Source organism: Empidonax traillii, unplaced genomic scaffold (genome assembly GCF_003031625.1).
Source record: "Empidonax traillii isolate 1590-97213 ecotype Southwest subspecies unplaced genomic scaffold, ASM303162v1 scaffold462:size771534, whole genome shotgun sequence".
Lineage (NCBI taxonomy): Eukaryota > Metazoa > Chordata > Aves > Passeriformes > Tyrannidae > Empidonax > Empidonax traillii.
In genome coordinates, this window is record NW_020955655.1 from 554,149 (window position 1) to 565,305 (window position 11,157).

At 47.8% G+C, this 11,157-nt stretch overlaps 1 protein-coding gene across 2 annotated transcripts; it reads left to right on the forward strand.

Annotated features, from left to right (window-relative positions):
- The first annotated feature begins 563 nt into the window (after window positions 1-563).
- On the forward strand, window positions 564-10,917 carry JPT1 (Jupiter microtubule associated homolog 1). Of its 2 annotated transcripts, none has more exons than XM_027895613.1 (5): window positions 564-729; window positions 3,312-3,454; window positions 4,074-4,171; window positions 5,781-5,808; window positions 9,946-10,917. In XM_027895613.1, the coding sequence occupies exons 1-5, from the start codon at window positions 674-676 to the stop codon at window positions 10,092-10,094; spliced, it is 474 nt and encodes a 157-aa protein (XP_027751414.1). In that variant the 5' UTR covers window positions 564-673; the 3' UTR covers window positions 10,095-10,917. The 2 variants fall into 2 exon arrangements, with proteins under 2 accessions (XP_027751414.1, XP_027751415.1); XM_027895614.1 differs by having other exon boundaries at window positions 5,784-5,808.
- The last annotated feature ends 240 nt before the right edge of the window (window positions 10,918-11,157 follow it).

Here is an 11,157-nt window from a genome sequence, read left to right on the forward strand (position 1 = left end):
CTCATCCCTGCACCTTGGAGCTGCTCCACGACACCTCCTGAGGCACATGCAGGGCTGGCACGGCCGTGAGTGCGAGGGACCGGGCCCTGCGTGGCCGAGGGGGTGCCAGGGAGGGGCGTTGGCGGCCCGAGGGTGTGTCCCCGGCGGTGTCTGTGGGGACCGCGGGGCAGGAGGGGCCGGGGGGATCCCCCGATGGACCCCCCCACACACTGCCCAGAGCCCCCAGCGGGGGCAGCGCCGCGGGCACTTTTGTCTCGCCTCAGGCGCGGCTGAGCCAATCACAGCGCGCGCCAGGGGTGAGTGACAGCCCTCCCGCCAATCCCCGGCGCAGGGCGGTGCCGCCCACCCGCGGCCAATGGGCGCGGAGCAGACGTATTGCTGCACCAATGGGCTCCCGCCGGGGAGGCGAGGCGCCCCGGGATAGACGGCGGGGCGGGGCGAAGGGAAGAGTGGCAGGGTGCGGTCCAATGGGAGACAGCGACTGCATTTGAACAGTCCAATGAGAAGGCCGCATGTGGGCGGGGCTTAAGGTGAGTATAAAATGGCCGGTGCGGGCGGCGGCCGCAGTTGTCACCGGCAGCGTTAGGGCCGGGCGGTAGGAGCAGCTCCGTCCGCGGCACCGCCACTGCACAGAGCCCCCTTCTCTCGCTCCGGCTCCCCCGGCCGCTCCGCCATGACCACCACGGCCACGTTCTCGGGCATGGACCCCAATGGCAGGAACAGCTCCAGGTCCGCGGGGGCGCTCGGGGCACCGCTGGCACCCACATGGCGGCGGGACCGGGGCTCCTAGGGGTGGGCTCCTGGGGGGGGGTTGCTGTCCGGCGCGGCCCTGGGGCAGTGCTGGGGCGCGGTGCTGCGGTGGGCACGCCGGGGCCGGCGGCGTGCGGTTCCCCCCGGGGCGGTGGGGGGTTGGTCGGCTGTAGGCGGGGGGTGGCCGCGCCCACCCGGGAGGCTGCGGGGGGCGCCGTGCCCGGTGCGGGGGGCGGCGCGGGGGTTGCCGAGACCCGCCCGGTGCGCGAGTGCGGCCCCGGCGCCGCCGCCGAACAAAGAAGGGAGGCGACTCCCCGCCTTCAGCGCGGGGGCGGGGGGCACCGCGCCCCTCCGGGCCTTCCCCGCCGCCATCCCCGCGGCCGCTCCGACCCCTCGGTGGGGCCGCCGCGGGCTGGGTGGGGCCGGGCGGGTTCCATTGTCCGCGCCGCCCCGCCCGGGGGGACCCGCTCGGGGCGGGAGGGGACGGTACCCGGGGTCGCCCCTTCGCCGCTCCCGGGGCTGGGAGGGGCGGGTGTGGAAGCGGAGCCTGTCTGGAAACAAAGAAAAACTTGGCAGGTTGGCTGGAGGAGGAGATGCACGGCGTGTGTCGGGCACCCGCGTTCTCCGGAGGCGCAGCTGGAGAGGACCGTGTCGTTTTTACAGGCTGTCGTGTGGTTTTTTTTTTTTTTTCCCTGTCAGGTTCTGGCCTGACAAAGCGGATGCTTCCTGTTTCCTTTTAGCTTTTTGGGGTGCGTTTTAAAGCGAAAAATACCCTTTGCAAAGCGTGTTTCCAGAGCGCTTCCCGGCTGGAGCTGTGGGTGGATTTTCAGTGGACATCACTGGGGATCAGGTGGAATTTTTAAGAGCAGTTCATTGCTTCAAGTGTTTAACATGGCTTTCATAAAACACAGCATCTCCAGGCTGTGAGAGGCTTCTAATGAAACCCACCAGCCTTTAGCTGAGGTTGGTAACAAGGGATTATTCCTTTTTAACAGTTTGAGTGATGGCTTTTTTTTTCCCTTCAGTTGCCTCTTCTGTTAATGTCATTAAAGACTGTCAGTGGAAACTGTCGTGTCCTTAAGAGAGTACTGATTTCACTGCTCTGGTAAAATAGAGGTGATCTGTGGTGTGGGAACAAGCCCTGCTTTGAACAGACTGTTCTTCAGATTAACTGCAACAGATGTAACTAAGAAAATAAGCCTTCTAAATGGAGACATTTTCTCGGCATGAAAAAGATAAAGGAGTGATTCAGGACCATTACACCATATCTTTTAACTCAGAAAGGAGACAAAACAAATCATAATAAAACATACTGTCCAGTCTCCTGGGGTCCTTCCATTAGCAGCTGAGCATTAGTAATTAGAACTTTGGAGAAGAATTTTTTTAAGGAAAAGTGGTTTGCTGGTTAAATAACATTACCCATCCATGCTGCACACCTTTGGGAATTTCCCTTGCCGTTGTTGTGTTTGAGCTCTGTAGGCTGGAGAAGCTTTTTTTGTGCTGCATCTGGAGTTTAACAAGTACAAAGTGTCCAAATATCTGAATGCTTTACCCATGGTGATGACACTGTACAGTCAGACACACTCACTGTGTTGAATTCCCAGGTTTGGAGCATCAACAAGCTGTGTGCTGTTCCCTTTTGTGAGGTTCTAACTTTGATGTATTTGTAGAGAAAAGGAAGGGTACCCCATCCTTAATTTGTCCTGGTGTTCATTTCAGAGCATTGGATGCCTTGAAAGCCCAAGAAACCCCAAATTCTGATGGTGTACTCAGATCTCTCTGGGGGTTGTGGCAGTCCTCACATTGACACTTTCATTCTCCTGGCTTCTCCAGCTAACACAAGACCTCATGCTTAAGAAAATAAGACCAGGAGGAGCCTACATTTAATGATGTATTTTGCTGCTGCTGTTAATTTTGGTTGATTTCTGCAGGTTGGAAAGCAGACCAACAATAAAGCTCATGAAGAACTGAGCAGGCTCCTTTTGTGTCTGTCTAACAGCAGATTGTTAGATTTAGGTTACATATCTGGAGCTTTGTACACGTGTCTCTCCTAATAATAGTCAACTTAAAGCTGTTTGATTGCACCTTTTGCCTCCAGACCAGAATCACGCTGCAGACTTGTTTTTTTTTCTGAGGAAACAAATCTAAATAAAGGCTGCAGCCATCAGTGGTGCAACCAGTCCTTTGGCTCATACTCCAGACTTCAGCCTTTGCTGTGCTGCCAGTTGGAGGATTGATGTTCACCTTCCCAGAGTTCTCTTTAAAAAGCCTGAATTTGACGAGCCCACGTTCTTATTTTTCATTTGGCTCGGGTTGAGGGCTGGTGGCAGCAGCCCCTGGTGACGCTGATTGAAGCCAAGGGCACGAGTTGGGAGCGTTTTATTTTTGTAAGTGTTGCTAAAGTGAAGAGTAGTGGAGACACAGTGCCAGGGTGGAATTCTGGCAGGAGCTTACCTGGCTGGTTCAGAGGATGCACTGGAGCCGTGGCAGCCCCTGATTTATGGGCTGGAGAGCAGCTTTCAGCAGCAGTTCAGGTTGTAAAGCTGCCCCTCTCTCTGCAGAGTCCTGCGCCCTCCTGGAGGAGGATCCAACTTCTCCCTGGGGTTTGATGAGCCCAAAGAGCAGCCCGTGCGGAGGAACAAAATGGCATCCAGCATCTTTGGGACTCCTGAAGAGAACCCTCCTTCCTGGGCTAAAGCATCGGGTAAGACCCTCCTGCTTTGTTTCCACGTGTGCTGAGCTGCATGAGTGCATTTTGTGCCTCAGCCTGAAGCTGGTGGTGGCTTTATGGGAACCAAAGCTTTGCTTCCTGCTTGGTACTTTTGGGCTCTAAATGATGTCTGCTGGCAGGGGATTGTTTATTTCTCTGGATTTATACCAGAAGGGTTTTTTTTTTATGCAAGTCTTGGACATGTTGCAAGCAGAAAATTGTATTTTGGAAGAATTTCTCCAAGGTAATCAAGTCACAGTGCAGTGAACTTGTGTCTCAATATTTGGAGTAGCACTGACTGGTCTTGATTATTCAGAGGAAGTTTAGCTTTGTGTTGTTCTCACAGCTGAGATTAAGCTTCCATTTCTGCAGAGTATGGGTGGCCTTGGGACCCTAAATCTCATTTGTTTAAATGACACCCTCGCTGCATGAGAGGCTGCTGTAAGACAATAATTTGTGAGTTGTTATCTGAATAATACCAGGATTTTTTAGAATGGTCAGACTTTGATTTAAAAAAACAAAACAACCAAGGACCCAAACCTGTGACCGTTTATGATCTGCTTTCCTGGTAAGTTTATCTTGCAACCTGACTGGAATCAATCTCTGCTTGTAGGGGCTAAGCCAGGTGAAATCAGAGACAACTGTGAATCATCTGGACCACAAAGAACAAACTCAACTGAGGCAAACTGTGGAGACTTTGTGGATCCCAAGGTCAGTATTTGACTACAAAGAGCCTGATAATGGACAATTCACCCCCTGGGTGGTGTTGCCTTACAAGTGATGTTCACACAGTTGGGAACATTGTAGGATTTGAAGCCTTGCCTCAATCTGTTTTTTTCCTGAAGGCTCCACCTGATGCTCTTAAATGTTGATGAAGGGCTGGATTTTTCGTAGGGACCACTTTCCAGAGCTCTTAACTCGTCTTATTGCTGAGACAGTAATGACGTGCTGTGAGATCTAATTTCAGCTCTGTGTGTGATTGTGGGTTTAAACCTTTTATAAACAATAGTTACCTACAGCAAACTCTGCGTGGGTCTGACAAAACTTGGTTTCACATCTCAACAAGCTCTTGCCTCGGTGGCATCAATGCTTGTTTTATTTGTTACTGGTGTTAATAATACCATCAGGTGTGTTATTTTCCATATAAACTGTTCACTTGGTAGCAAGACGGAGCACGATTTGGAGTGTTAATAGTGATAATTAAGTGACATTTGCTGGATGTGTGATGGCATTTGATGTATGATTACATTAAATGGGAAAAATAGGATTTCTCTGAACAACGATTCAGTAAAAAACCTGTAATTCCTTTGAACTTAACACAAGAACACAGGGTAGCACTTGCATGAACAAATTTTAGGGGGAAAAAGAAGTCTTGTTGTTTAAAACTCCAGCTTAAGGTTTTCTGAAAAGAGCTGGGTAAGTAAATAGTCGATCTCAAATGTTGTAGCAGACAAAACACCTTTTGTCTAATGTTTTATTTTGGTAATTCACATCAAGCATCACAACCCATTTTTGTTATTAATAGGAACTTTGAGTCTCAAAACTGTTCTTTATTACAGAAAATGTCTTTATTACAGAAAATGTCTTGTTTCAATTTAGCAAATATAAGTTAATTGAATTTATAGCTGCTACCACAGAAAACAAACTGTGTAGTTTAATTGTATTTTCTACTAAATTGTGTTAAACACTGTGGTTCTCAGCTTTGCAAACAGATTCTTCCCATGTGGAATACTTTACTTTTATGCAGCAGTTCAGCTGCAAACAGCAGAAGCTGGAGCTGGTGAACTTGTAGCCCAGCCTGAGATTTAAGGTGGTAAATTTGTGTCAATTGCTGTGCTTTTTTATCCCAATTTCTGCAGTTTCACTGTGTAATTAGCAATGCTAAATCTATGAAAGCTGATAAAACCTCATGCCATTGAGGAGCCTTGGCTGCTGCTGGGAGACTCTGTATCTTTGTGTCAAACTGCAGCCTGTGAGCAGACTCAGAATGTAAAGAATGTTTAACTGTTTATGTAGTGAAGGAAACTCTATCAGTGACATTGCAAAGAAGCTGATCTGCGTTTCACAAGTGAAATTAAATATCCTGGATAGAACAAATGCTCTTGGCCTTGTTAACAGGTTAAGTGTTTGGTCAGTAGAAAGGAGAGGACACTGAACTCGTGGCTCTCAGTGTAATTCCCGCTCTGCAGGGAGGGTGTTCTGGTTCCTGTCAGTGCTGCCTGATTTAGGATGCTGTGCACAATAACCCATGTCTGGGTTATTGTGAGATAAGTCACACCTGTGAGATGTGAGATATAACATGTTTCTCTCTCTTTTCCAGGGAGGAGATGTTGGTGGTGAAATTTCTGGTGAGTAACTCCTTCGGACTCCTCTAGTGAAGGCCTTGTGCAATACAAGAGGATGTAGGATTTATAAATGGTCATGTATCAGGATTTATAAATGGTCATGTATCAGGATAGAGGCAGATTTGGGGTTGTTCTGGAATCCATCAGATCAATAAAGTGACTCGGCTGCTTCAGTGGAGTGCGGGTATGGAGAGAAATGGTGGAGTGTCTGTGAGTCATCAGGTTAAAAAGGAGAACAGTCCTCATTTCTTTTGCCATCAGCTGTTGGTGTAAAGATTTGTCTGAGTACTAGAAGGCAAGGTGGAGACCGACTTGCAGAGATCTCAATCACACTGCTGTTTTAGTAGCTTGTCACTAAATAGGACAGTCAATTGATTTTAGTTTAAAATTTCCTTCTTTCCTATTGTCTTCTCATACAGCAAACTCTACACTCACAGAAATAATCACACCCAGCTACTGCATCTGGAAGTGTCTGCATTAACCAGCTTTTAACTTCCTGGTGCCTTTAAAATGCTGGTTTTTGCCCAGGAAGTTGATCTGCATACTGCCAATGCCCTGTAAACAGAGACATTTCCCCTAGCAGCACGAGTGCCAGCCTTCAACTGTTTTTTCTAGCTCTGAGGCTGGAAATCTCTCCTTTGTAAGATTCACCTTAGGAATAGCTTACTTCCTGATGGCAGGAATGTGTGTGTTGACTGCTGCTCTCCCAAGTGCTACTTTCAACACCTAAGAGTGGTGGGAAATCACTGAGGCCATTAACAGCTCCCTGCCCTGAAAAGACCTGCTGGGATGGGGAGAGCTTTCCCAGAACGTTTCAGCTACCTTTTAAATGGTATCTGTGCCCAAAATAAGTGTTGTCTCTATAGCAGGCAGCTTCTAATCCAACTGTATACAGGATTTAGGATTTCTTTCCCATGTCTGGCTGATCTTAATTAGCACTGCAGGCACCTGGAGTTTATGCCTGGAGTAGGAGGATGTGGTTTGCTAATAGAAGTAAACTGCTCTAAGGGCCCTGCTGCTTTTCCTGGTGCTTGTTTAAACCAGCTCCCCACGGGGCAGAGGAGATCCCACAAGCAGCAGTGAGGTGAGAAGGGAGAAAACAGAAACAAGAGCTGCCTGGGATCAGGACAGCTGAAACTTGGAGTGCAAAGTGATATTCCTGACTTAATTTAAGAGTTCACATTTTTCACAGGTGGTGTGTTTGTATTTATGTTGTTTCTGGGGAGTGACAGGGAAGGAAGTTCTTATCAAGGACCAAGTAAATGTATTGCTGGGAGGTGGTTAAAAAAAAAAGTGTTACTGGAAAGTAACTGGGGTTGTTTCCTGTTGTGGCCATGAGTAAAAATTAAATTTTTGGAGATGGCCAAGATGAAATTAAAATGACAGGCAAAGGTTTGAGTGTTAAACTTTCACTGATGATACTTAGGAAGGAGTAGGAATTTAATGCTTCCTGGAAATGGTGTCTTTGGCAGATCCCTGGGCACCCTGATGGATTGTTAAATTAACTTCTACCATTGATAGCTTTGGGTATTGTAGATGAATGGAGCCCAGTCTCATTGAGCTGTGCCACTCCTCCCCTTGATATTCCTGCTGGGCTGGTGAACATCCCACCTGGCACACCTGTGACTTGGTGCTGCATTTGCAGAGCTGGTTGCAGGGTTTGAAGAGGGCTGAATAAATCCACCTCCAAGCAAAAACTGTCTGCTTACGAGTTCACAGCACAACCAGAATCTTAATAGCTTCCCATCGTTTAAAAATGTTTATTCTTTTGAATGTGGAAATCATTTTCTGTATGTAGCTGATTATAAAACCCTGAGTAGGTGTCAGGTGGGGCGTGCATATTTATTAATCACACCTGTCTAGGGGAAGAAAATGTTCCTTTTGCAGCAGTTTTCTTGCTTCCCATTTGTGAGCTGTGGTTCCTTTCTGTGCATCAGAGTTCCAAGGGTTTGGCAGTGCACTCAGCAGGGAGCTGTTCCAGGGATTAGACCCCTTTTGGGGTGGGAAGAGCTTCAACATTTGAGCTGATCCCGTTGCATTTACTTTCGTCATTAGGTTGGCAAATAGATCTATGCCTTGATAATGTGGGAAGTGCTGATGTGTGATCAGCTGGCTGAGCAAGCTACACAAACTTCCCCCAAAGTCTCCTGTGGCCTTAATTCATGTTTCTTTTGTGAGTCAGTGGCACTGTGAGCTGAATGAGGGTGAGTAGCTGAGGAGAAGTAGACAGTCCATGCCACATAGAGGGGAAGGTGGAGTCTGGCATTAGGGACAGATGATCTCCATGGGTGCTTGTGCTGAGTCAGCAGGCATTGGGACACAGCAGCTACAGAGGCTGCAAGCTTAAAATGTGGTATTAACTGTTCAGTTCAGCTGTGCTGGTGTGTTAATGAGCACAGCAGAGAGTCTAGAGTGTAGATTATTCCTGATTGCATGGGGACTGTGCTAAGCTGCTGGAGTTCCTTGAGATTATTATAAGCATGGATACAGGGGGGTCAGTGGACAGAAGTGGGATTTTGGTGTTTCTGATAAATCCTGCATCAAGTATTATGTAAAAGAGATGAGCTGAGTTGCCACAGAATTGGAGGAAAGCTGCTCCTGGGGGTAGGAAAGTAGCTACAAAACAGGAGGCAAAGGGTAGAGCTTTGTAATTGCCTTTCAAATTGGAAAAACGAGCCATGGGAAGTGATGTGGGTGTGTCTTTATTCAGTGCCTTCATCCATGGCCTGGAAAGGGTAATGAACAGTGAAGTCTCCAATTTTGTTGGTGATATGAGCTCTTTCGAGTAGTCAAATTGTGCTGATGCAAGAAAATCTCACTGTCAGAAGGACTCAGCTGAATGAGGTAGGCAGGTAAAAAATGTGGCAGGATAACCTTTGTGTAAGTAAGTGTGAACTAATGAATCCTGGGGGTAAAAAACCCAACACCTAAACCGTGTCAGCCTTGTGTTCAGCTCTGTGCTGTGGTGCTCCCAGGATCTGCCTTGAGTCTTGGCACTGAGTGTTCTCTGAGATGTGTGGAAGTGCTGGCAAAATGCTGAGTGTCATCAGGGAGAAAATGGAGAATTACATCATTTTGTCTGTAAACAATGTTACACCCACCTCCCCAATCGTGTGTGCAGTCCTTGACACGGAAAGAGCAGGAGGTTGTGGAGGGGAGCAGGGAAGGTGAAGGGGTGCAGTGGCTGCCCTGGGAGGTGGAACTGAAATAGTTGTGTCTCTGCACTTTGAGGAGGAGGCTGGGGGAGGGAATTTAATCAAGATTTACCAAACATGAAGCTTAAGGTGAAGGTGCAGCTGTTGTCTGAATCCTCCAAACCCAGAACTAGCGTTCATCAGATTAAACTAAGGGGCCTGTTGAAAACAGGTGAGGTGTATCTTGACAGAGCTGATGGTGAAGCTTTGCTCCCCTCACTTCCCCAGTATCCAGGGGGCTGCTTGGTGCTGATTTGGGCCTTTGGCTCAGAACTGATTGTGTTGGTCCATAAAAATGTGAGGTGCTGATGTACTTGCTGTACTCAGCTGTCAGCAAAGCAGATCCATTAGTTATTTGCTACAGTATCTAAAGTGCTTCCTGTGAAGAATTCCCTCTGTGTCCTGTCTTCACTTGTGGTTGTCCAGAAGGACTTAAAATAAACTATCATGTGCTTCCCAGGGAGTGTCCACTCAGAGCCTCCCCATGCATGGCTGTTCCCTGGTCTGTTCTGTGTTGAAGCCTCAGAAGTGTGTCAGATCCTCTTCCCTCCAGTTACGGAATTGGGAATGTAGTTTGAGCTCTTGCTGGTGCTTCTGTGACTTGGCTTCCAGCACCTGCTCAGACTTGAGTCGCTCTTGCCAGAGTCACACGCTGACTGATTATATGTACGAGTCTTAAGCCTTAAGCTGCTTGTCATTAAGAAAAATGAATTGCTGGTGTCCCCTAATTCGCAGCTGAGTGAATGTGGCTCTTGATGACTGCCTGAAAGCGAGCTGGAAGGCAGAGCCCATCTGAGAAACACTTCTGAGGGCTGAGTCTGCCCTGCCCTCGGGTTGCAGCAGCACCTGAGCGTGTCTGTGCACCGGGAGAGGACTGACAGGAGCCAGCGGGACATCTGGCTCTCCTCATCCACATCAAACACCTTAAAAGCTTCTTTTCTTCTAGAAAACATTGAGGCTGATGTAGAAGCTGCCCCAGGTCAGAGTGAAGAAAAATCCCTGCCTGCTGCACCTGTTCCTAGCCCAGTAGCACCAGCACCTGCACCGTCCAGGAGAAATCCACCCGGTGGCAAGTCCAGCCTAGTCCTCGGTTAAACCTTTCCCTTCCTGACTGTTTTGAACTCGTGTCTGTTTTCTTTCCCCCATGCTTGTGAACTGCACAACTTGAGCCTGACTGTACATCTCAAATTTCTTTCATTAAAAAGAAGCACTTTATGTACTCCATCTTCTTTTGAAATCAAGGGTTTTTTCCACTTCTGTCCTGTGTTTCCCCCAGATCTACTGGAAGTGACATGAGTGTTTTCTAGTGATAGACTTGAGGGAAAGCTTTATGAAGTATTGTAATGTAATTCAAAGGAGAGTAGCTTGGTTCTAAGTGTGCTTAGAGGGTTTTTGTACTGAGGTTTGTTTTTTTTTAGAACCCCTTAGCTTTACAAGGGTCTAGAATCCTGGTTAACCAGGCCAGCAAACAATCAGCAAGAGCAGTCCCTTCCCTCCTCATGTGGGATTTAGGGATCTAAAAGGCGTCATTGACTGCATGTGGTAAATGCCTTGAGCCCTGCTGTGCCATATAAATCATTGAGTGGTTAATGTACACCATGCTGCCTTTAAAAACAAAATAAATCTTGATACTGGACTACTATGACGCAGGGTCTGTGCCAAATAGAGGGCTGATGACCAGAGCCACCTGGCCTAGTGCTGGGAAGGGGCTGATTCAGACTTTTATTCAGTAAAGGTGGAGTGGATCATATAAATAAGAATTACAGGGCATTTTTTTTTACAACTGACTCAATGCTGTGCATGATCATGCTGGTGCTTGACCATGAGGTGAAAATCTCATCCTTTAAAAGTGTGTGTTGTAATTTCACGGAGCTGGATTGTTGCTTAAAAGTAAATAATATAGAAATTTTGAAGCCGTGTTTCCTGTGTGGGTTTTATTTCGTGGGTTTGGTCTTGCCTTAATTCTCAGTTGTCCTTGTCTCAGCCAACCTGCCCTACTCTAACTGAGATGGGATGCAGCAGAGGAGGAGCGTTCTTGCACTTGGTTAAGGCCACCATCATATGCCATCTTCCCCTGAAGGGATTGTCTGACTTCTCTCTTAATTTTTGTCTTCTAGAGCGCAGAAATTTTGAATATGGCTTGATATATGTAATCTGG